The 26,492-nt window shown below is 41.1% G+C and overlaps 1 protein-coding gene across 1 annotated transcript in view; it reads right to left on the bottom strand.

Moving 5' to 3' along the window:
- The window catches only part of WDFY4 (WDFY family member 4), a 532,480-nt gene that overhangs the window by 254,599 nt on the left and 251,389 nt on the right, over window positions 1-26,492 (bottom strand). Inside the window, exons 37-38 of the mRNA XM_042780664.1 lie at window positions 25,093-25,278; window positions 23,154-23,290 (exon numbers count right to left, since the gene is read on the bottom strand). Coding sequence (XP_042636598.1) covers window positions 23,154-23,290; window positions 25,093-25,278 — 323 coding nt within the window. The remainder of the gene's footprint in view (window positions 1-23,153; window positions 23,291-25,092; window positions 25,279-26,492) is intronic.

Below are 26,492 nucleotides of genomic sequence, written 5' to 3'. Positions count from 1 at the left end.
ACCTGAGAACCTGTTACAGACCAGAGGAGATTAAGGAAACATAAAAACTAAATGTAATGTATTATCCTGGATTTGCATCCTGGAACAGTAAAAGGATATCAGTTGAAAACCAGTGAAATGGAAATAAAGTCTGGAGTTTAGCTAGTAGTAATGTACCAGTATCAGTGATAAATGTAACATGGTAATGTAAGATGTGATCAACAAGGAAGATGTAATATCTTTGCAACTTTTAGTAAATATAAAATTATTCCAAACCAAAATAAGTTTCAGTAAAAAGAAATTCAGTGGAATTCTCCCAACCATTCACCTGAAGGCCTGTCATGAACCTAGGATGGAAAATATGAGTCTATTGCTCTCTAGCTGGACATAGTCCTCACATCTCTCTTGGGTATGAACATCACATTGTACTGAAGGCAATTATAGTTTTTTAAAACAAATAGTTTTGGTAAATAAAAGATGGAGGAATAGGTAGACAAGTGACACAGACCCTCTTCAACAAAGAAAAGAAAAAACAATTGGCAGAGATTATTGTTGTAGACCTGACTCATAGCAACACCTCCTTGGGTTTCGGAGGCAGTATCATTACAGAAGTAGATTGCCCAACCTTCCATCTGAGGAGTGGCTGGTGAGTTTGAACTGCCAGCCTTCTGGTTAGCAGTCAAGTGCCTTAGGCACTATCAGATATATAGATGATAATCCTAGAGCCCTGAGCTTTGAAAGGAACTATGCAGAAGTGGATTAGGCACCAACTAGTGGAAAAAACTGAACAAAAACAGTGAGTACAGAGATGGTTAGAACTGCAGACTGTCAGCTACTCTAATGGGACCAACAGTCTGAATATTTCCAACTGGTGCTGGAACCTGAGAATTGACCTAAATTGATCAGCCCTGGTCACCAAGGACTGCAGAGACAACTGCATGGGTGGCTCATGACTAGGAAGGGCAACAGCAAGGAGGGAGACAACCTGAGCTGTTGACTTTCTGCTGTCCAGATGGCACAGCCATTTTGATTGTTTACATGCAGCAGCCATTTTGGATATTCAAAGTGATGGGAGCACAGTCATTTTGAATCTTTAAAAATGGCAACCATTTTGGATTTTAAAGTGATAGCATTCTCATTCAGATTCCAGCAACCTGAGAATAGGTTCCGTTTTCCAAGGTTGGCAGCAACATAGGAGAGGCTGATAAGAGGAAAGGAGACAGATGGTGACTGTGTAAGTCCTGTCAACTAGCGAATAGAGGAGCACAGTACCCTGCTTGTATAGATAACATACAAACAAAACAAAATGAAAATCATAGGCAAGTAACTGCAACATACAATCACCAATTAAATATAAACATCAAAATGTCACAATGCCTCAGAGACAACGGAGCATCACGGTCCACACAAAGAAGCAAGATAAAGCAGGAGAAACAAGGAACCAGGATACAGACCCAAAACACATCTCTGAGGAAGACACACCAGTGGAACTCCCTGATAAGGAATTCAAAGGAATTATATTTAGGTATCTTCAAAGGACGGAGAGACAGACCAAGGAAAACACAGACAAAACCCTAGAAGAATTTTGGAAGAAAATACAAGAACAAAATGACAAAATAAATGAAAAATTAGAAATGATACAAAATCTACACACAGAAATCCAGAAGATTAATACTAAATTTTCAGAAATAGATAAAACATTGAATGGGCAGAGGAACAGAATTGAATCAATAGAAGACAGAATTAGGGAGATTGAAGGCAAATACCTGAACACTTCTTTGGAAAGGGATCAATCAGAAAAAAAGATCAAACAAAATGAAGAAAGCCTAAGGTTCCTATGGGATACCATAAAAAGGAATAACCTACATGTAATTGGAATTCTAGAACAGGAACAGAAAAAGAAAACCACAGAGAAAATTGTTGAAGATTTGTTGGAAGAGAATTTTCCTCATATGATGAAAGATGAGAATATATCCATTCAGGAAGTCCAATGAACCCCAAACAGGATAGACCCCAAAAGAAAATCACCCAGACATATCATCATCAAACTTACCAAAATCAAAAGCATAAAAAGAATCATGAGAGTAGCATGGGAAAAACGAAAAGTTACCTATAAGGGGCAATCAATAAGACTAAGTTCATATTTCTCAGCAGAAACCATGCAGGCAAGAAGACAATGGGATGGTATATATAAAACCCTGAAAGAGAAAAATTTCCAACCAAGAATTATGTACCCAGCAAAATTGTCCCTCAAATATGATGGTGAAATTAGGACATTTCCAAATAAGCAGAAACTAAGGGAATTTGTTAAAACCAGACCAAGCTTACAAGAGATGCTAAAGGGAGCCCTTTGGACAGAGAAGCAACAATAGCCAACAACAACTGACCATTAACACACATGATGATATAACCCAGAAACCAATCCAGCTGTGGAAGTAACCAAAGTAAATAAGCCTACAAGATTGTAAAGAAGGAACCAGCAACATCAATTGACAAATAAGAACAAATACAAACCAAAAAGAGGGAAAAAACTGAGTTGTTACAGAACTTCTAGATGGTAGGGAAGTCAAGACAACTATAAGATAGAATGGACTGTTCTAAACTTGGTGAGAAAACTATAAATTATGGGGTAACCTCAAAGAAAAATGATAAGCCTTCACATCAAAAAAGAGGACCAGCATAAATATTCAGCAAATACTAAAACAACAGCAATGAAGGAAGTGATAACACGATTCATAAACGAAATGAGCTCAGCATAGAAAATTATATGGAACAAAGAAATTGACATCACAAAAAAGCATGTAACAAAAATGACAGCAACAAACTCATATGTGCCTATAATTACATATCTGGCAAGGAACTTATCTATAAGATTTAAAGCAGAAGAGTGGATGACCATACTACAGGACATACACGTAATGGAATGCTATGCAGCACTAAAGAATAATGTAGAGTCTGCAAAACACCTTATAATATGGATGAACTTGGAGAACATTATGCTGAGTGAAATAAGTTCAATCATCGAAGGACAAATATAGTACTAGTTAGTTGTTGTGGAGGGTCAAGGAAAGGTTTATATATGGAGGGAAACTTTGGTTGCCAGGGGTGGGAGAGGAGGGCAGGGAACACTGCCAAAAAAAAAAAAAAAAAATGCATTGACCCATGTCCCTTTAGTTTTGTGTATTTCACTGTACATAAATTATATTTCAGTAAAATGCATTTGAAAACAAACAAATTGTTTTGGTAAATCTTTTCCCTTAAAACTACATAAGGTAACCACTTCATCTGGCATTTAACAAAAAATTAGCAAGTGGTGTAAACTTACAGGAGGACAGTATAGAATTCACAAAATCACAGAGGTTATATTCTCTATAAATAATTTAAGGGAATTTCAGGAGTATTGTAGACTGATATTTTCAATCAACTCCTATGCATGTGAGAGATGGAGAATGAATAAAGAAGACCAAAGAAGAGTTGATGCTTTTGAGTTGTGGTGCTGGTGAAGAATGCTGAAAGTACTGTGGACTGCTAAAAGAACTAACAAATTTGTCCTGGATGAGGTGCAGCCAGAATGCTCATTGGAAGTGAGGATGGCCAGACTTTGTCTCACTTACTTTGGTCATGTTGTCAGAAGGGACCATTCCATGGAGGAGAATATCATGCTTGGTAAAGTGAAGGGTCAGTGTGAAAGGGGAAGGCTCTCAACAAGATGGATTGATACAGTGGCTGCAATGATGGGCTCATGTATGGCAAGTATTGTGAGGCTGGTGCAGGACCAGGCAGCATTTCGTTCTGTTGTACATAGGGTTAATGACTCAATGACACATAACAACAACAACATTGTGGCCTATACTTGATTTCCATATTATAAACATATTTTAAAACTTCACCCTGTATAATATGTGAATCCGTTGTAGACAATCTTCTTTATAATTTTTTAAAAGTTTCTAAATATTCACTATAAATGATACCATAAAGGAAAAGCAATAACCATGCTGTTTGATTTTAGTGTCAAGGCTAGATTCCTTCAGCATTTGACTTTCTCTGGCCAAATAAACAACTGACATGTTCAAGTTAAACTTAGGTGATCTCCATTCATCAAGTATGAATGAAGCTGCCAATATTGAAGAGTCTGTCCTGTTCCTCATCGGTCACTCAGTCCTCTCTTTCACCTGGTTTGGGCAGAGAGGATGAGGGAGTTGAACAATGCCACTGTAGTTAGAAAGTAGGGAGCAACACCAGAATCAATGTTACTAATACTATTTCCCTTCCCACCATTCCTGCTCAGGGATCCTGTGATCCAGCATAAACCCTGAAGAGTTTCGCAGTAACCATAGTGTATCACAGTGACCACAATGACCAGCTTCCTCACCAGTCCCCTCACTATAATTAGTTCCTAGGGGGAATTATCCCTTCTCTGTCCCCAGGCCTGGAAATTAGAGACAATCAGTCAGCATTTGCGGGATTGAAATGAAGCCCATAAACTTTCATCACTCCTACTCTGGGGCTAATTCTCTGAAGCTGGTCAGTCCCTGCCTGGAATAAAACACTCCATGAGGGCCAGAATCAGTGAGACCCAAACTGAGTCATTTTCACCCTCTGCAGATCTGCAAAGAACCAGCTAGAGTTAGGAGCTGGCAGCTCTGGCCTCCCTCATAACGTCATGTTTAAGCCCTTCTGAAATACAGCATTTTGGTTATTGCAAACATTTAATAAAGAGATTACCTAAACAGCTATTCTATTATTCATTTTCTACATAAGGCTGTCACTTCTACCTTTAAATATAAGTCCTCCATGGAAACTTGCATTTTAGTTAAATAATAGAAGTAACACATTGAAAGACAATGGGTTCCCTATTTATTGGTGAATCAAGTATATTGTCTGTATGTGTGCCCATAGAATGTTAGCAGTTCATAATGAAGGCAGTATATCTTGTGCCAAAGGGTGGAACAGGCTGGGTTTTGCAGCAGTAGCATTCACAGTCAAAGGGTCTTCGAGCATCTCTATTTGGGGATCTATTTGGCTAGGAAACACACTTTTCTCTGCTGTAGAGACACAGCCCCTGGATTCTTAATAAACGTCAAGTGATACCAGAGTAATAATCATATTTTCAGCAATAATGACAAACAACTGGTGCTTGAACGGGTGAGGAGGGACCAACTCACCACAGTGCAATTCATCTCTTGTTAAATTCACTCACATATTAATTTCTAAGATGAACAGTTGTTTCTAATTTGTCTTTTTTGAACTGTGATGCTTTTATTAAATCCAATCGTCATGAGTACATGGAGAATGACTACTTGAAAAAACAAACACTCTGGTGTAGCAAAGGATGTAAGCTTTAAAATTGCAGGTATCCACTGGTCTTTCTCAATGGAGCTCATCCTCCCTCCTTTTCTGTCTTCCTCTTCAGGCTCCAAGGCCTCCGTAAGACTCAGAGAGACAAGGATAATTTTGCCACGCTGGTCTTACCTGAAGATATGCCATCCTCATTTTGTTTCTGTCAAACCTGTTCTCAGGGGAAATACTCACTAGGATTCACCATTTTTTGGGAGGGACAGATACAGGAATTATAGGAAGGAGTTTGGATGGAAGGTGAATGTGAAGACCTTTGTCAGGGGCTGAAACTCATGGAAATATCTTCCCCTGAACATGGATTAAGACATGAGGTTCTTTCATTCCAAATAATGCTAAGAATCCCTGAGTGGTACAAATAAGTGCTCTACTACTAAGTGAAAGGTTAGTGGTTTGAGTCCAACCAGAAGTGTCTCAAAGTCCTAGTGATGTGCTTCTGAAAGATCATAGCCAATGAAAACCCTATGCAGCACAGTTCTACTCTGACACACATGGGGTCTCTATGAGTTGGAACTGACTCCATGGCAACTAGTTTGGTTTTCGTTTTTAATGTGTGTCGCTAAGGTAGCTTGGATATTGTAACTGATATTTCAAAGGGAGATCACACATGGGAACTGGTACTTATAGGAGGGATTCTTTCTTTAGGCTTTATAGGAGACAAGGTCACCTTTACCAGGACCACCCACTACGGCCAATGTGCAGAGTAGAAGTATGCAGTTCCCATGAGGGGGGTGGGTACAGCAAGACTGCCTAAGCTTCTGGATGGTGCTGACTGCAATCAGGGGCCCATGTCAGGCAGTACTGGATTACCCAAAAAGCAAGGTAAACACAGGCTTACTTGTGCTTATATATTAATCTGTAGTGAACATTTTCACATTTTTTTCACCATATCAAAGATTCTATTTCTAGGTATGACTGGTATCTGTCTCCCTCCCAAGCCTATGACACCTTTCTGCAGAATCAAAGGTTCTTTTCAAATTTACAATCACTGAGAGGGACAGAGTATCCCAGAAGCAAGGTAAGCCTGTACTTACCTTTCTTGTTGGGTAATCCATCCCTGACATCAAGAGATTCCTGAGGGGCTCCATCCCTGCCTCCCAGATGTGGCACACACTGCTTCACCCAGGCACACTTGGGGCCCAAGTGGGGACTTGCCAGGAGGTGGCAACTGCTGGAATGCATGTGGATGACAGGGAGCCTGGTGAACACAAACCTTGTTCTGCTCTTAGGTTGAGCTTCCCCAGATGCAACCATCATGAGTTGAAAACAGATAGGACTGGGAATGAAGCAGTGATTCATGCTCTAATGTGGATAAACCTTGAAAACATTATGTTAAGTGAAAGAAGCTAGTCACAGAGGACCACATTTATATGACTCCATTTATATTAATATTCCAGAATAAGTAAATCTATTGAGACAGAAAGCAGATGAGTTAGTGGTTGTCTGGGACAGGGGCAGGAGGGTGAAGGACTTATGGGGAGTGACTCCTAATGGGTACAGGGTTTCCTTTATGGATGATGACAATGTTTTGGCATTTGATAGTGGTGATAGTTGCATAGCATTGTGAATGTGTTAAATACCACTGAATTATATACTTTAAAACAGTTACTTTTGTGTTATGCAAATTTCATCTGAATTTTCTTTTTAAAAAAAGGTTAAGGCTGAGTTTCTTCTTTGCAGCCTCTTTTCAGTCAAGCATCCTAGTCCCTACTCTAGTCTGGACCCTTACTTCACTAAGAATTCAAAGTCTGCTGCTGGTGATGGTTGCATAGCATAGTGAACATACTGAATTGTACACATAGAAATGATTGAGTTGGCAAATTTTTTGTTATATATATATCACCACACACACACACACACACACACACAAAATTAACAGAAAAAAAGAAGTTTACTGAGGGAGATAAATAAGCAAATCCATCTCCCACAGAGGGAGCCCTGGGACTGTGGCCAAACAGGAGCATGGTTGGGCTTATGGGATGTTCAGAAGGGGCAATGTTCTACAGCACAGAGAAAAGAGCTGGTCCTATGGAAAGGTCTTCCAGGCAATGTGGACCACATTTACCCACAAGTAAAGACGGGAGAAGGCAGGATGAATTATTGTAAAATAAAGAATTGGTTCTGATTGGAGTTGAGATGGTGTGCAGGACTCTGGCAGACAGGGTCAGGCAGACTTCCTGGGCTTTGTACACTTTGGTAACAGGCCTGAATTTTTCTCCTGAGCATAATGGGAACAAATTGTGGCTTTTAATCAAGGATGTGGAATTATCTCATCCGATCTTTAATAACTCACAGGGGTGGGGTGGCACATGAGCAAGTGGGGCAGTTCCAGCTGCCAGGAAGGGGCCCTCTGTGTTGGTTCTTGTTCTCAAGGACAGAATCAGCCCTTTGAGTGATTCATAATTGATAGGTGTGAAATCAAAGTTTGAATCATCTTGCCTTCCACTCAACAAAGGTAGACAGAAACCCTGGGCACCATGTTGATGCTTGACAGTAAGTCTTTGTAGACTGTATATTTATGATCTTCATTTCCCAAGAGCTGACTTTCTTCTCTTATTATTTTTTCTGAATCTAATCTCTTTATTTTATTACATGCATCTTCATCAAAAGGTACCATAACTACTCTGGGGAGTGAGTGAGAATATAAATAAATAAATAAAATGAAAATAAACTGCATAGAATACTGCAGTAATGCCAGGTCAGTGGCTGGCAACAAGGCCAATTGTTAGGAATGTGTCCCTTTCTCTCTGGAGTGGACCCTTCCTCAACACCAACCTGCCCACATGTCTTTCTCCTCTTCCTCCAAATCTCAGCTCAAGCTCCTCCAGGAATCCTCTTTACTCTCCCCTGATCACTTAGGACTCTCTCTAAGTAAGTAAGGACACTTCTTATACCTTACACCTCATAATGTTTTCTTATTACATTGTAATGATTTTATCTTCCTAGAAGTTGGAACTTTCGAGTCAGGAATTGTGCCTTTTCTCATCAGTATCTCCCAACCTTAACCCGAGGGCCTGGAATATGGTAGGAAATCAATGAATGTGAGTGGAATGTTAAAGAAGGGAATGTTCAGATCAGGAACTGGTATTAATAAATGATAGAGAAACAGATTGATGGAGATACAGATGCAGATAGACATAGGCATTTTCTGATCCCCTCTGAAACTTGGCCAATACCTATCTGTCACTTTGTCAGAATGTGGTAGCTTGTGTGTTATTGTGATGCTAGAAGTTTTGCCACTAGTATATCAAATAGCAGCAGGGTCGTTGGTGGTAGGCAGTTTTCAGTAGAGCTTCTAGACTAAGAGAAAATAGGAAGAAAGGCCTTGTGATCTACTTCCAAAACTCAAACACTAAAAACCCTAAGGATCAAAACAGAATACTGTCAGCACAACGCTGGAAAATTAGTCCCTTAAGTTGGAAGGCAGTCAAATACACAGTGACCACAACAATGGACTTGAGCATACCAATGACCACGAAGATGGGGCAGAATGAGGCAATGCTTGTTCAGTTGTGTGTGGGGTCACTATGTGTCCTGGTTACCTAGTGCTGCTCTGACAAGAATATACCACAAATGGGATGGCCTTAACAGGAGTTTATTCTCTCACAGGTCAGAAGCTTTAAGTTCAAGTTCAAAGTGCCAGGCTCTAGGGGCTGTGTGAAAGCCCCTTGAACTTGGGCTTCAGCTCTGCCTCCTGCTCCCGGCCCACTGAAGCTAGAGGTATCTCTTCACTCAGGCAGCTACTGGCTGCTGAGGCTAACAAGCCCAAGACCAACAAATAAAAAGGCAAAGACCCCATGTTACCAAACCACATGGCAGACCATTAATTTAAGTCCATTATAAGTCCCAAGGTTGGCAGAGCATGACAGGCTTCTGAAAAATGACATGGTTATATGCAGGGTCTAAGCGTGCCATATGATAGAGACCATTCCCAAAGCTGCTTCTTATATATGGGAAGCAGACCACATCCCAAAGGCAGCTACTCAGCTGCTTGTGGTAGATCCCACCATGGAGTTGATTGCAAGTCTCATCATGGGGAAAAACTACCACCAGCTGCCCAGCCACTCAGCCAGGCCCAGCCAAGTTGACATACAAACATAACCACCACACTTCGGAGCCAACTCAATGACATCTAAGAACAACACAGAACTTGGAACAGTGCTTGATAACTGCCCTCTGCCAACTTCCCCATGGACTATGTCTCTTTGATCACGCCATTCCAGCTATATCTGCTTCTCTCTGTTTCTCGTATATACCAAACACATTCCACCCTCGAGACTTAGCACTAGTTGTGCTCTTTCCTGGAGTTCTTCCCTGTTCTGTCAGCTTCATTGTTACTTCTTCAGAGAAGCCTTCTTTGACCTTCCAGTTTGCACTAATCACAGGTCAAACAAAAAAACCAAACTCACTGACGTTGAGTCGATTTGACTCATAGCAACCCCTCCTTGGGTTTCCAAGGCAGTATCTCTACAGAAGTAGATTGCTCAGTCTTCCTTCCGAGGAGTGGCTGGTAGATTTGAACCACCAGCCTTCTGGTTAGCAGTCAAATGCCTTAGGCACTACTCCAACAGAGCTCCTAATTACAGGTCAGTAATTATCTATTTCCTTCAGATTATTCAACACTACCTTTTTAAAAAATTCTTTTCAGTGTCTGTGCCCCCAAATAGAAAGCAAACATCGCATCAGTTTTACTCAGTTATGACCCAAGCCTGTATACCAGATTCTAGGACACAGAAGTCCGTGTATTTGCAAGAATCCATGCTATCCACACTTGCATGTGTTCAATTCCATTTTACCTTTCACACAAATATCTCAGCTATTACCTTATCATTCCTTATGAGACTAGTAGATAGATTGGCACCCTGGGGCCCCAGAGCCTCCCTCTCAGGTCACCCAGGTATGGACATGGATGCTTTCTTTTACTTTCTCCATGCCCTCTCCTAGACATTCAACCTCTCCTCTCTTCTTTGGCAGGCCAATCAGTCAAGTTCCCACCAATCCACATCAACAATTGCAAAGTGAAGAAAATTTCAGAACTTCTTGTTCTGAGACTTTGAAAGACTTTTTTAATTAACTCAAACGGTTTCTCATAATAGATGGCTCCCAAGGTGAGCTCGCGGTTGTAACTCATGTGACAGGCGCCTCGCGGTCGAGCTGGGAGTGTGGGGCCTAGCGGGTTGTGAATGGCAGCAGCGCCTCAGGAGGGATCCAGGCTGATTCTCCACTCCAGGACCATCTGCTGTCTTATAATTTATATAGTTTGGAATACTTTTGTCTTTTGAACTCTAAAGTCTTTTGCATATATTTAAGTCTTAACTATTTAAATTTAGAGAAAGAAACAAATGAAATAAATGTATTTTCTCTGTTAGTCATAAATTTTATGAATTGGAAGTATTTTCTGAGATGATGAGAACCCCCTCCCTCTAGTTTTGAGAATGCAGGTATACTTCACATTAGGAAATCTAATACACAAAAATCTAAACCTCAAAATAGATTTTTGTGTATAATTACCCTTTACAGGAAAGGGCTGTCTTCAAAAGATTTTCAAAAGGTTTTCACCCAGAATTTCTTTAAATTGCCAGACTGCTAAAATAATTATAATTTACAAAATCTTGATATGTGTACACATTTTCATAAGCCCATCTACTGTGATTCTTCTGGGATGTCATCTAACTAGGGAGATGAATAGCCACTATACAGAGTCCTTAAATACAGGGGCCATGTGTTATTGATTTCTATATCCTTAGCAAGGAATATTGTGCCTATTCAATAAATTCTTGTGTGGTTGCATCATATATGATGACATATTTATATACACTAAAATATTGTTGGGCTGCAGTCTTGGATCTTCAGTTACCTAAAATATTATTTAGTGACAGTCATTATATATGGTATATAAACATGATTATCCTGATTTTGTAATAAAATAAATCACTATAAGAAAGAAAATCAATAAATAACTAGCAGAAGGAGGCAAGAAGATCTGGTTAGTTTCTTCAGACTAGATGTTTCTGCTCAGGTAGAGGTCTTTGGAGAAGGAACTGAGCCTCTGTTCCTAAAAACTTTTCAAAGCATAATGTGCCTCTCCATGGGCAGTGACCATGACCAAAAGTCAAGAATATTGTGCTAATTTATGGAATTTTTATAACCTAGTGTCTGTTCATATGGAAGCATTTCAAACTATCATCATGTTGCCAAAGCAAGCCAATTAAATTCCAGTTCTCATGAGGCTGAATGACAAAAAGAGCACTCAGAGAAGGCTTTGCACTATTTTCAGGTGGCTGAGCCCATGATAGCTCAAGGCTCTTATGGAACACCAGGAAGAAGTCATCAGGTTAGTGCCAGTTCCAGATGAGGAGGAGTGTCATTAGCAGGGGACAACAAGCTATAGGATTGTTACCAAGCAGTGAACTAATGTTGATATACTTTTTTGGCCATTTAGTCAACTCCAACTCATGTGACCCCATGTGTGCAAGAGTAGAAATGTGCTCCATAAGGTTTTAAATGACTGCTTTTTCTAAAGTGGATCGCCAAGCCTTTCTTCCAAGGTGCTCTGAGTGGACTCAAACCTCTGACCTTTCAGTTAGCAGGTGAGCATTAACCACTGCATCACTCAAGGACTCCATTGGTATGCTAACTATTCATTTATAGTGTGGTTTTTGCATTCTTGTATGCCATGATATAGCTGACAATACTTTAAGATAAGTTTCTAGAACAGATTCTTGACAGAAAAATTCTCATAGAGAAAATTCTATCTGCCAGTTGAGGTACTACTTCTGCACGTTAACAGAAGATCACTATCATTTGATTTTAGTGGTGGAATTCTTGGTCCTTTAAGGATCTCTGCTAGACTTGCTACTGTTGTTTGCATGAATTAGAAAAAATAGCTCCCTCTGGACAAATGAAACAAGGTACCTCTCTTCCAGGTAGACAGAGACTCACCCAGCTTGCTCACCCAGAGACAGCTCCAGGCTAGCTGAGCAGAGTTCAGGAAAAAAAAAAAAAAAAATGAGGCTCACCCATAAACTACCCTTTCTATGAGAAATATGGTGCTGTGTAGGAGTCACTATTCCCTCAAATGCCACAGCTCCTGGCAGTAAAGCTAGACTCCAGCCAGACACATCACTGCATGAAGATGACATCCTCCCATCTGCATGCTACAGGAAAGCAGCCTTGAATGATCTGTCTGCTCCCACAGGGATGAGGCTGTGTGTAGTTCAGTGGACTTTATTCATACTCAAGCCCTGACATGCTTCAAAGGGGACCAGGGTCAGTGTCTCTTAGGCCATGGTATTCTCTCTGCATATATCTGAAATTTTATTCACACTAACTGAGGGTCCTGGATCCAGCATCCCCTCAATCCACCTCCTGGAATAACTACCCAAGGAGAGCATGAGGAAATGAGATAAAATCCATGAAGCCTCCTTGTGTGAATTAGGTAGCATTAGTTTGGAGTTCCCTGAACCTAGTCTCTTCATGTCTGAACCTGCACAGCATATCCACAGGACTCTTCCAATAAACCATATTGTTGTCATTAGGTGCCATCAAGTCAGTTCCAACTCATAGTGACCCTATGTACCACAAAACAAAACACTGCTCAGTCCTATGCCATCTTCACAGTTGCTGCTATCTTTGAGTTCTTTGTTGCAGCCACAGTGTCAATTCATCTCATTGAGGGTCTTCCTCTTTTTGGCTGATCCTCTATTTTACCAAGCATGATTTCTTTCTCTAGGGAGTGATCCCTCCTGATAACATATCTAAAGTATGTGTGATGAAGTCTTACCATCCTCACTTCTAAGGAGCATTCGGGCTATACTTCTTGCAAGACAGGTTTGTTCATTCTTCTAGCAACACCATAATTCTAAGGCACCAATTATTCTTTGGTCTTCCTTATTCATTGTCTAACTTTGGCATGCATATGAGGCATATGAAAATACCATGGCTTGGGTGAGGCACACCCTAGTTCTCACAATGACATCTTTGCTTTGAACACTTTAAATAGATCTTTTGCAGCAGATTTGCTCAATGCAATACACTGATTTCTTGACTGCTGCTTCTAAGGGCATTGATTGTGGATCCAAGTAAGATGAAATCTCTGATAACTTCAAGCTTTTCTCCATTTATCATGATGTTGCTTATTGGTCCCATTGTGAGCATATTTGTTTTCTTTATGTTGAGGTGTAATCCCTACTGAAAGCTGTAGTCTTTGATCTTCATCAGTAAGTGCTGCAAGTCTGCTTTGCTTTCAGCAAGTAAGGCTGTGTCATCTGCACTCTGCAGATTGTTAATGATTCTTCCTCCAATCCTGATGCTGTGTTCTTCTTCATATAGTTCAGCTTCTCAGAATACCAATAAGCCATACACCATAGTAAATGAGAAGTCCCTGGATGATGCAAACAGTTAGCATGCTCAGCTGCTAATTAAAAGGTTCAAGTCCATCCAGAGACACTTGAAAAGAAAGGTCTGGCAATCTACTTCTGAGATATCAGCTATTGAGAATCCTATGAGGAACAATTCTACTCTGACACACACAGGTCACCATGAATCAGAGTTAACATGATGGTAACTGGTTTTTAGTAAATAAGGGACACTGCAGGATCTCACTGGGATTTCATAAAGAATAAAACTCTTTGGGCCTTCTGTGGCTTCTATCTAGGTGCACCTCTTTTCCAACAAATATTCAGGGTTCTGAGATGTTTCAGTAAGGTCCTAATACAAATTACTAATAGAGGTTACTATATTTGCACAGTATTTCATCAGAAACCAAGAGGCTACTCAATGAAACAAAAAATGTGATCTTGCAAGCAAGGACTGTGTGACCACAGTTTTGATGTATGCTATTTCTCTCTTTCCTGTGCACATCGAAGCACCTGCATAACTTACTCTCAACAAGCTATTCATTACATTCCCCACACTAACCTGGAATGAATGACACAGTGAAAGATTTTCTTTAAGAGGCCTTTGAAGGCATGCTCAGCTAGAGAATTTAAAAGAGGATTTACAAAACAATTTCAAAAACCCAAAGTATCAGTTGTGATATTTTTAAACAAAAAGGATACACACATATTAAATAAAATGATCAAATAAGAAAAAAGGCAGGAAATATGGTAAAAATATATTAGCCAATGGTTGTATTACTGTAACTTTGCTATGATCCAAATGTTGAATAACAGACAGCAACTTCAATATATATCACTAATAGCAAAATGCCTCCTTTTATTGGAGAAAAAAAAAATGAAAAACTATTTTGCTGTAAGCAGTTTTGAAATGAATATCTGATTCAAAACTTCCCTGGTGCATATAATGGCATGCTAATTTACATTTTAATTACTTCCTAAGAAATCAAAGCATTTGTTGACAGTAGAACATAATGTCAACTTCACGGTGCACTGTTGGTGGATGCTTAATGAACTTAATTAGATAATTAGTGATGTTAATTATCCTTCTATTATGAAGATAAAGATGTCTCACAAATGATGGTAAAGAAACATCATTAAAGGTATCAGTGTTTGCTTTGTTCATTTCCTTCTATTTTTCACACTCCCGTAACAGGGACTGATAGACAAGTGACTGGTGAAGACTTCCTCAAAATGGGAAAAGGAAGACAAATTTCCATCAACCCATTTCTAGCCTCTCCATACACTGTATATATGAATGCTATGCTGATGTTCCAAACAGCTGATGTAAGGACCCTGCCAGATCTGGTGTGAAGTTTCTTGTTCAAACGACCTCCTTCCTGCTTGCTCTCTTATTACTGATGTGATGAGTGGGTCCTAGCATCATTTATTTGTAGAATGGGATTGTGTGCATGTGTGTGTGAGTATGTGTGTACATGCACATGTTCATCAAAGAAAGAGAAGAAATAAAAGAGGGTGTTCTGGTTTAGTGCCCAGACCACCAGGAAGAAAATCTAAAGGGCTAATGCAACCCCTGCTCTCTCCTGACCTGAGTGCATTTCGTCTGTGATCTGGTCATGGTGCATTTCCCACCTGCTCTGTCCTGGGATGCTGTGCCCTGTGCATCCTGGGTGTGGTGGTGACTCACAGATGCCTGCAAAGCCAATAGCTATAATACATGTTGTTGTTGTTATGTGCCATCAAGTCGGACCCGACTCATAGAGACCCCTCCTTGGGTTTCCAAGGCAGTATCACTACGGAAGTAGATTGCCCCATCTTCCTTCTGGGGAGTGGCTGGTGGGTTTGAACCACCAGCCTTCTGGTTAGCAGTCAAGTACCTTAGCCACTATGCTACCAGAGCTCCCTATAATACATAGACTTTGTTTTTAATTGAAGGGAAAAAGGAAATTTTTCTGAGGTTTACAACAATAAAATATTTGGCTTAGTTATTTTTCTTTCTTTCTTATCCCCAAACACACCACAACCAGAAGTATAACGCAAGTCCTTCTGGAAATAGTCCCAGTTTGGGCAGCAATAAGACCAGGCTAGGGGGAATGCCATTATTTTTAAGGCCAGTTATCTCAGAAAAGCATCAAGGGAAAATCAGTCTTTGGCAGCCTTGCCCACTACAAGAAAACTGAGGTTCTATTTAACAGAAGGTTTTAGTAACCGTTCTCACATCAGTAACAGCAAGACAGACTTTCGAAGTCTTGTTTTTTAAAAATCATACATTTTTCCTTTTAACATTCATTTGTTTCTGAGTGGTTTTATTCCTCTACCTGATTGTCCCATTTAATTACTTGGTCATGAGACTTTTCCCACTACCTAAGACAACTGAGTTTTCCAAAAATACAGCATTATGACTTGTTATAAAGTCAGGGGTCTGGAATGTGTGTTTTCCTGTTCACTGAGATACCTTCTCTTTTCTAAGAGTTTGTCCTAACCTGTTCCACTCCTGGCTTGTTGATAAACAGCTGTCCTGCTTTCCTGCCATCCCAGACAGAATGTGTCAACAAATCCTAACTCTCTCAAGGTGCCCTTTCCCCTTCAATTTTACAAGTCATTGCATGTCTTAGTCTGTGCGGCTGGGTCCCTCCACGGCAGCAATTTGGGCCGCCTGCTTCCAAACATTTCTCTTAACATCATAATCATCTCCTGGGAAAGTCCCTTTTGTGGCCCACAGATATTGTATTGAATTCTCTACAAGTTTATGTAAAAATATTCCATGTGCTGCCTTTCTGTATTTCAGATTGTTAAATTTTCCTGTAACCTTTTAAAGATCTTTTTAACTCTTTAATGATAAATCTTCTATAAAAATTCCAATTTCTATTTACACAATTGCATTTTGAGTTTCTAAGCTCTCACTTTCTGCTCTACCATTCACTTGTTTCTTTACTTCAAAACCTATTCCTTTCTATTTTCAAACCTCTCTTCTCACCCTGGGGCTCTCCTGAGACTATTTTTCCTAAGTGAAGGAGATCTAGGGCTTGAACTTCAAGTGCTGAGGTGCTCAACCTTGGACATGGACATGCCAAAGCATTAAACTTGGAAGCATTGGTATCATCACCAGGCCTCACACACTTTGCTGAAAGAGCAGCAGGGCTTCTCTAACCTAAATGTGACTTCAGCCTCATCAGCAGGAAACAAATGTGAAAATGAAGCAAAGTAAGACCAGGAATCACCTGACCACTCCCACAATGATCACTTGTTGTTGTTGTTAGTTGCGGAGTCAGCACCAACCTATGGTGACCCACATATGGAATAAACCATTGCTTGTGTCATCTTCTGGAGCTCTGGTAACATAGTGCCTAAGGCACTTGACTGCTAACCAGGAGGCTGGCAGTTCAAAGCCACCAGCCACTCCTCAGAAGGAAGGTTTTGCAATCTACTTCTGTAGTAATACCACCTTGGAAACCCAAGGAGGGGTCACTATGAGTCAGGGCAGACCAACGGCACATAACAACAACAACAACTGTATCATCTTCATGATCATTGGTTTGCTTGAATCCACTGTTGTGGCCACTGTATATCTTGAGTGTCTTACAACCTAGGGGGCTCATCTTCTAGCACTACAGTATTCTATTGCACTCCATAAAGTTTTCATTGGCTAGCTTTCAGAAGTAGATCACCAAGCCTTTCTTCCTGGTCTATCTTAGTCTGGAAACTCTACTGAAACCTGCTCACTATGGGTGACCCCGCTAATATTTGAAATACTAGTGGTATAGCTTCCAACATCACAGCAACATGCAAGCCACCACATTACAACAAACTGATAAATGGTGGTAGACATTGATCATTAATGCCTTCCCATTCCGTGCACTAACTTTCTTCCCTGTAACTTTTATTTGGGTTACATGACTCCTTAAGAAGGAAATAACCATACTTAAACACTCATGGATGAAGTGATATCATGTCTGGGATGTTGCTTCAGAAGTATTTGGGACAGAGAAGAAAGTGGATAGCAATAGAGAAGAGACAAGATTGGCCATGAGTTGAAAACTGTTGAAATGATAGATACAAGGGAGTTATTACCCTCTCTTCTCAAATTCTGTGCATGTTTGAAAATTTCTACAATTTTTTTTCAACAAATATAATAGATAAAGTGTTCAGAATTATGGCCAAAAATGTTATTTCCCTTGTTGGGGATCTAGCCAGAGCTGTCCTGGACCAAGCTATCATCATGCTGCTGGTCTCAGCCAAAATCTCATTCTTCCCCAGGACAAGGCTGCCCCATGCTGAGGACAGGAAAGGTTTGTCTGGGCAGTAGCCAACAGCAGATCCACAGCGACCCTACCCACACAAGGGCCCAGCCGTTGAGACCTCCTGGGCCCCAGGACAGAGCACAGTTGGTCTTATAGAAGGTGCTGGAATGTCTTGGTGGGCATAGGATGCTTACATTTAGAAAAACCCTGGGGTAAATGACTAGTGCTCTCCTGTCCTTACCAGGGCAGACATTGCATTTTTGCCAAAAGTTTGTCTTTGGTATTCAGAAATTCCATTGGGTCACACTCTGGCTTCTAATAACTTCTTGTTCACTTCTATGGCCCTGGCTTCCCTTTGTGGGCCATTTGTGCTTTCTAATATATGACTCTGAAAAGAGAAACTAGAAGTTTGCTTAGCTACTTGAAGTAGCCACAGAAACATGGAGGACACTAAGACATAGCCCTCCTCCATGGGGGTCTTAAGGAGCTCTGGGGGCATAGTTGTTAAGCATTAGGTTGCTAACCAAAATGTCAGTGGTTTGAACCCACCAACCACTCTACAGGAGAAAGATGGGACAGTCTGTTCCTGTAAAGATTTATAGCCTTGGAAACCCCATGGGGCAATTTTAAAAGCAAAAAACCAAACTCACTGCCATTGAGTCAATTCGACTCATAGTGACCCCTCCTTGGGTTTCCAAGGGAGTATCTCTACTGAAGTAGATTGCCCAATCTTCCTTCCTAGGAGTCACTGGTGGGTTTGAACCCCCAGTCTTCTGGTTAGCAGTCAAATGCCTTAGGCATTATGCCACCAGAGCTCACTACTCTATACTATAGGGTCACTATGAGTTGAAATCAACTCCAGTGCAGTAAGTTTGTTTGGGGATTTGTGGAGGCCTTGCTCCTTTATGACCTTCCCAAGATTTAGGTCAGGGACAGTATGTGGATCTCTTTCCTCTACTGGGATCCCAATGGCCCCTTCATAGGTCAGCTGTTGCCACATGCACAGTTGACCCTGGGAGGAGGGAGGAAAACATACAGCTCAAGCCTTCTGAACAAGACATAGGCTCAGGGGCCTGTTTCCACCCAGAGGGGTTCCTGACCCCCTTTATAGGTAGAAGAGGTCCTATACCATCAAACTTCTTCCTCTGGCTCTGGTTCCTAATAATTCTACCAAGAAATCTCCATTTTAGAGTAGTTCAGAGGCATCTGAACCACACACCTGCCAAACCCAAGGCACTCTTCTCTCCTTTTGGCCTGATATAAAAGGCTTCAGCAAGTGTGTATAACTACAATATAGGCCGCCAGCCACCACCACCCCAAGGCCCTAACCTCTCATCTAAGCTCCAAGAGTAGCACCACCCCACCCTGCTTAACCCTCACCTATGGGTATGATGACTGCATAGCCAGAGCACAACATCCCCGACTCAGGCCTCTGTCCATGCCCTGCCTTAGACGCCTCCCCACAACCCATTGAAGATGACTGTGACCTTCTTCAACTTAGAATACACTGTTCCACACATGCTTCAAATTCACACCCACTTTCAGTCTCACATTTCAGCTTCACTCTTACAGACCCCTTCTCACCTTGGCACTAGCTCCCCTGTGTGAATTTTCTGTTAGTGCTTTATTTTTTAAAACAGATGATAGTACATTTTGTATTTCTGAATAATTTTAGATGTATAGAAAAATAATAAAATGGTACAGAAAGCCCTCATCTACACATCACCCAGTTTCTTCTAATGTTAGCATCTTCTATCACCACAGTGATCTGTCAAAACTAAAAAGTCAACACTGGTTGTTGATGTTATATAAGTATGTGTATATATATATATATATATATATATATATATATATAATTCTAAACCCAAAACAGGAAAGTCTGAACTTGACCAAGTGAGCAAAGTCATGTCTACAGCTATGAAGAATGGCTGGCCACAGTTTACACCCTGGATTTCTCCGAAGTGTGGGTAGATACAAAGGTGTGGCTCCCATAACACCCTGAGTTGATCTTTGGTTGTTTCAAGGAGGGCCAAAGATCTCTATATCTATTCAACAGAGCAATGTCCATGGCCTTCACCCTGCCAGAGACAGTGATTTCCCAGTTAAATCCCAGCACAGATTGGTGAGGTTCAAAGGGAAGAAGAAGAAATAACATTTACCTTATAAGCCTTACCTCAAAGTTGAGTCACCTGCCAAGAAAAGAATATTTTCTACTGAAAATGAAGATAGGTAAGAGGAATTATGAATTGTCTGTCATATGTCTCACTCCAAGGAACAATTTATCAGTGTTACAGAGCTGTCAGCCACTGACATGATAAGGAATAACACCAAATGAATAATGTTTCCTCCACTACCAACTCCTTTAATTACAAGCCTCTTCTTTCCAGAAGAGAGACAGAAGATATAGAAACACCAATTTCATGCACTTGTGCCTGAATAATGTCTCCATGCTGCTTTTTCCAGATGGCAACCTTCTCACTGGAGGAACTAATGATGTGGGCATATTTAGGGAAAAACCAATAACGGAGTCTTTAACCTTCAACAACAAAAAGCGTGTTGTACAAAATGTTCCTTGGGATACATTAGAAAATATCAATTACATTGCTCACTGAGGTGTAATCAGCTGTAATAATCAAAATTAATTTTTAAAAATAATTAAACAGACCCCAGGGCAAATAGTTGATGCTCTTATCCTGTGACATCATGGTATACATATGTACCTGTGAAGTTCTGCCTTCTGTTCACAACAAAGACATCTCGGGAAGATGAGTGATGGATGCTGGGGCTGAAGCTGTTGAGTTTCAGCTCAGCCAGAGGAGGGGGCATTTCCTCCTCTGTACTGTGCAGTTCAGCACATATTCTTTAAGAACCTGCTCTTAAGAACCTGCCTTTGAGATCCAGGGTTTGTGTCCAGTCCACTTGAGCTACTGATAGAAGGTTGTGGTAAGCAAAGTTGTAGTTAATTTTCTTAACTGAAAACATAGTCCATTATACTTAAAAAATAATTTGCCTAAAAAAACCACATGATAGTATAAGCAACAAAATAGATAAAGAAATGAGGTTAAAGGTAAAATGGGGGTCAAATGGGAAGCAGGAAGTCAGGGAGAGGGTGTGTATGTGCATGTGTGCTACTTGTATATGTGTGTACATGTGTGTACAACTGTGTGCATGCCTGTACATGTGTGTATGCCTTTATATATGTATACCTGTGTGTGTATATGTGTGTGGTGTTTCTCTGTGCATGCATGTGCACAGATGTGTGCACACGTGTATGTGTGTGTATGTGTATATATGTCTGTGTGTGTTGCAGAAAGTTATTCCATTAGATGTGTGTAGCAGTTACAAGATCGGATCACACTTATCTCTTGAACTTCCTAGTGCCCAGATCAAAGAGGAACATATAATCATTTGCAAAATCTCTGTATCCATATGAGTTGTAGAAAAACAGCTTTTCCTGGCAAAATAATCTAAGGGGAACTTCCCCATGGCTGGTTAGAAACCTAGGGTGCCTTGCTGAACATCAGTCCAGCCACACTGGCCTCTACTGTCTTGGAACACCCCAGCACATGCCTACCTCAGAGCCTTTGCCCCACTCTTCTCTCTGCCTGGACACTCTTCCCCAGGGAGTCACAGGGATCATGCTCTTCCTTAATTCTGCTACAGTGACCCCTTGCCAGGGAGGGCTTTGCTAACCACCTTTGCTAAATAGCATGGAACCTCTCTCGTTATCCTCTTACCCCTTGATTGCTTTTTCTCCTTTGCAATTATCACTACCCAACACTGTGAATTTATTTATATTTATTGTATTTTTCACCCTTGAGAATGCAGTATCCAAGAGAGCAGAGGATATGTCAGATTTGTTCTTGGCTGTAACCTCATACTTAGAATAGGGTACAGAGTAATCACTCAGTAAACATATCTTGAATGAATGAATGAGACCTCAATTCAGCAGCCTCCCTTCCCAAAAGACAGTGTCAATCTTGCTCAAGTTCTGCTCACTCTATTGACCATGTCTGCTCAATAACCAGTCTGCCTTTGAATATAAGTCAGTGACTCCAATATTAGGACATTTGGCAGAATATGAGTTCCATAAACAGCCACAGCAATAGTTCCAGTCCCATGCTCTTCCAGAACATTTCCATTCCCCCATCAGTAGGTAGAGTTCCCCTACTCTTGAACTTGAACAGAACTTTGAGTCTGTCTTGACAAGTGAAATATGGTAGGAATGATGCTGTATGACTTCTGAAGCTAGGTCATAAAGGGCAATATGGCTCTTGGTCTCAGGACAATAGTCCTTGAGACCCAGCCACCATGTTGTAGGCATCCCACCTGACAACTTCTGCTAAGGCCTCACACCACCCACATCAACCACCATATGTGTGAGTGAATGAGCCCTCAGGTGATTCCAGCCCCCTGCCACTGAGTCTTCCAGCTGAGGTCCAGATAATATGGGGCCAAGACAAGCCATACAAACTTCATAGAATCCACAATCACAAAAAATCATTATTTGGCCCAGGCAGTTTTAGGGTGACTCATTATGTAGTTGTAGATAAATGGAAGAGAAAATCCACAGATTTAGGCCCCACATGGTCTAAAAGGCCCAACACTACACTTTATCTCCTGGAAATGGTCCTACTGTTTTTGCCTCCCCTTGCTGGGCCCACACACCCAGGAAGCATTGCACTAGTGGTAGCTGAACACAGTGACTCAAAAGGAGATTAGGAACAAAAATTTCTTTCTTTTTTTTTTTTTTTTTTTTCTTTTTTTCAAATATTCCCTGATCCTAACAGTACCCATTTTCACTTCGAGGTCCCTGTGGTTCAAACAGTTAAGTACTTGGCTATTTACTGAAAGGTTTGCAGTTCAAGTCTGCCCAGAGGTACCTTGTGAAAAAGACCTAGAAATCTACTTCTGAAAGACCAGCAATTAAACACCTTATGTAACACAGTTCTACTCTAACACACCTGGGGTTGCCATGAGTTGAAATCGACTTGGTAACAACTGGTTTGTTTGTTTGCTTTTTATATTCACTTCAATTAAAGCTAGGCTAAGACCTGGTGGCTTCCTGGGATGTAGCCTCAATTGAGAACCCACATGGGTACCCTTCAACACTCAAAAAAGCATGGAATTAGATCACATCCAGTGGCAGCAGACAGGAGATGTGACTCATGAGGCTGAAGCTGATGTCTAATGCTTCTCTATGGGAAGAATCTTGGCTCACCTCTGCCTTGCACTCAGGGTCCTTGGTCAGCCGGCTGGGCATCAGTCTCATGGCTGAAGACAGGCTCCCACTCCACGAAGTAACTTTGCTGTGGTGGGTGACATTTGAGCGACTGGCCAGCATCTTCTTCTCAGATGCTGGGGGAAGGAGAAGGAAAGAATGTCAGGAGGTGAAGGAAAGAGGAGGACATACAAAGGGCCAGCCAGGGGCATGAGCCAAGCATTTCTACCTCCAACAAAGGAGACAGCCCAGGCCACAAGATGGTACTGTCATGTTCTGAAGCTCCCTGGACTAAGAAATGTAGTGAGAACTTTGAAACGGCCCAGACGTGGATTAAAACCCAAGTTCTGAGGTTTGTTTATTAGCAGCAAAATATTAGACAAGTTAACTAAAGTTCTTGAGCCTTAGCTTTCTTATTCTGTAAAATGGGCTTGATAGTGTGCAACCTTACTTAGATATCATGAAGATACATAAGACTATGTGTTCAATGCCCAGAGCATGGAATATAGAAAGTGTTCAATATTCATGATTGCTGACAAAAGGAGAGCAACTTGTAGGCTTTGATATGCATCTTAAACCAGTTTATTCCACTCTATGTGCCACCTCTTGTCTGTCAATTTGTCATAGTGTGGTGGCTTGTGTGTTGCTGTGAGGCTGGAGGTTATGTCACCATTACATCAAATGCCAGGAGGGTCACCCACGGTGGGTAGGTTTCAGTGGAGCTTCTAGACTAAGATAGACCAGGAAGAAGGAAAGGGACATCCACTTCTCAAAGAATTGGCCAGTGAAAACTTCATGAATGTCAGAGAAACACTGTTTGATATAATACTGGGAAACTTTATGAATATCCCTGAAACATTGTCTGATATAGTGCTGGAAGATGAGCCCCACAGATTAGAAGGCACTCAAAATAAGACTGGGGAAGAGCTGCCTCCTCAAAGTAGAGTCAACCTTAATGAGATGGATGGAGTAAAGTTTTTGGGATTTACATTTGCTGATGGAGCATGATTCAAAATGGGAAGAACAGCTGCAAATATCTCAAGTATAACAAGCATTGTAAGGATGGTGTGTGACCAGGCAATGTTTGATTCTGTTGTACATAGGGTCACAATGGGTCGGAGCTGACTCGATGGCACCTAACAACACAACAACAACATGTACATGGGTAAATACGTCCTATTTAATTGTATTTTCCCATGAAATAGAAGGTGATATTTTAACTTCAAATTATACATATATGTATTTATACAATTATGTATGAACATCTCTGCTGCACCTAATTTGAAAAGCCTATTAAATAAAGCTTCTGCACACTGGATGCGGCACAATGGACATGGAGATAACTCCTTCTTGAACCACTATGGATTTTGTTATGCTAAAAGACTTAAAAATGAGTATATAAGCCATAATTTAGACAGCAATGACATCCTCAAAACAAAATTAAAATCTCATTCCTGCAACTGCAATTCCTGCAATTGCCTAATATGAGGGTGGAAATGTTAAGCCACTGATAGCATGCAAATGACATTAATATCTGTGGGATGAAAACTTTCACTTGAGAGATAAGGAAACTTAGGTTCAGGGTCACTGCATGATGTGGTACAAAGTTGCAAAGCTGGTAGGTGAATACCAGGGTGGGGACTAGGACTCCAAGCTCTAGTACCTGAGCTAGAGCTCTGCATATAGTGGTCCTTCTGTCTAAGAGATTCCTAGAATCTGATTGCTTGGTGGCACCTCAAGCCTTCCTTTCATTCCAGATGCAAAGCAGCATTTGCTGTTTGTGAGAAAAGATAAGTGGCAGCGATGCAAATCCCACCCACAGAAAGGTTAAGACAGAGAGTCTGGGTAGAGAAAGTCTTGAGGCCCTGAGTGGAGTCTTGGAACTCTGGCTTTATAAGAACCAAGAGTTGCTATTCCCTAGATCCAAGTAGATAGAGACCTAAGTAATTCTGCCAAGCCTTGAGCATGGTCTCCTCCCAGAGTGGGGTGACTTCTTCAATCTTCACTTCACTCTCTCCAGTTTTCACGGAGAGATCAATCTTGAAGGCATCCTCCAGTGCCTGCCGTCTCTGTGCCACAAGTTGCTGCCAGAGAGTCCGCACTATCCTCTGAATGTTGTGCTGGACTACAGGAGAGAAAACATGCATAATCAAAGTGGTCTCAGGGATTCTTACAGAGAAGGTCATAGGATGGGCATTGTGTCTGCTTTTATTCACATCCTATAACTTAATTTCTTGAAGTTCATCCAGCCTTGTCAGCTCTGGCCAGAAGGCAGTCAGAAGATAGAGCCACAGGACTGACAGTAATGGTACCAACCCCAGTGGCCTTTCCCATCTCTAATTGCTGGCACCAACTCCTCCCCTGCCTTTCTTCTCAGATCTGGCACACATGATTGGTGGATACATGGACCCTCTTTACCCATCATCTAATTCTGTTGGGTATCAAACAGATAGTTTCCTTGTGTGAGCTCTAGGTAACCAGATAGCCCTGAAAGAGCTCATCCCAACCTTCCCTTTCATGTTAGGCCCTCAAGGAAATAGACACAAACCCAAGGCTGTGTCTGGATCCCCAGAACCCCAGCAAATCCTCTTCCCTTGCTCTGGACTGTGCTTCCTATAACCACCTATCTCCATTGCCTGGATTTGCCCAGGTATGGTCAGATCTATCAAGCTAGCTCTGCCTGATGTACCCTAGATCTATAATCCCTGAAACCATGCATACATTTTCTCTGATCTTGGGTCACTTAGCCTCTTGAGTCTGTTTTTCTCACTCTAAATAGATGGACATTTTTCAGTCCAGCTTTACTGGCCAAATCCCAGAGTGTATGTGCATTTATGTTGTAATTAACAGTGTGTCAGAATAAACTTTTAAGTGACAAGAGTTTTGAGCACCAGCTTTGGGCACCAATATGGCCAAAACTCAGTGGCCCTTGTGCTCACCATCTTATATCACAAGACATCATAAGGTAAGGTGCACAGTCTGCAAATCAGTGTAGAAGAAGGTCTACTGGAGCTTCCTGGATCAAGGGAGAACAACCTCACAAACACATGGATCTGACTGTTTTTGGTTTACAAACTGCCAATTCCTTTAACTTGATTTGGGATTTGTAAATCCAAGCATAAACTCTGTCAAGCCAAAAAATCTCAAAACAAGTAATTTGTTTATTTACTCTGTTCTCATTTTCTAGGGAAGAAAGCTAAGAGGTGGCTAAGTAATGAGATGGCTTAGTATTTTCTGTATCTAGTGGTTCTCTAGAGCTCTGGTAGCATAGTGGCTAAGACACTTGCCTGCTAACCAGACGGCTGGCGGTTCAAACCCACCAGCCACTCCTCGGAAGGA

This window comes from Orycteropus afer, unplaced genomic scaffold, assembly GCF_000298275.1.
Source record: "Orycteropus afer afer isolate SDZICR_OR568_19922 unplaced genomic scaffold, OryAfe1.0 scaffold00052, whole genome shotgun sequence".
Lineage (NCBI taxonomy): Eukaryota > Metazoa > Chordata > Mammalia > Tubulidentata > Orycteropodidae > Orycteropus > Orycteropus afer.
The sequence above is the reverse complement of the archived record's forward strand: the minus strand, read 5'-3'. Positions and strand labels throughout refer to the sequence as shown.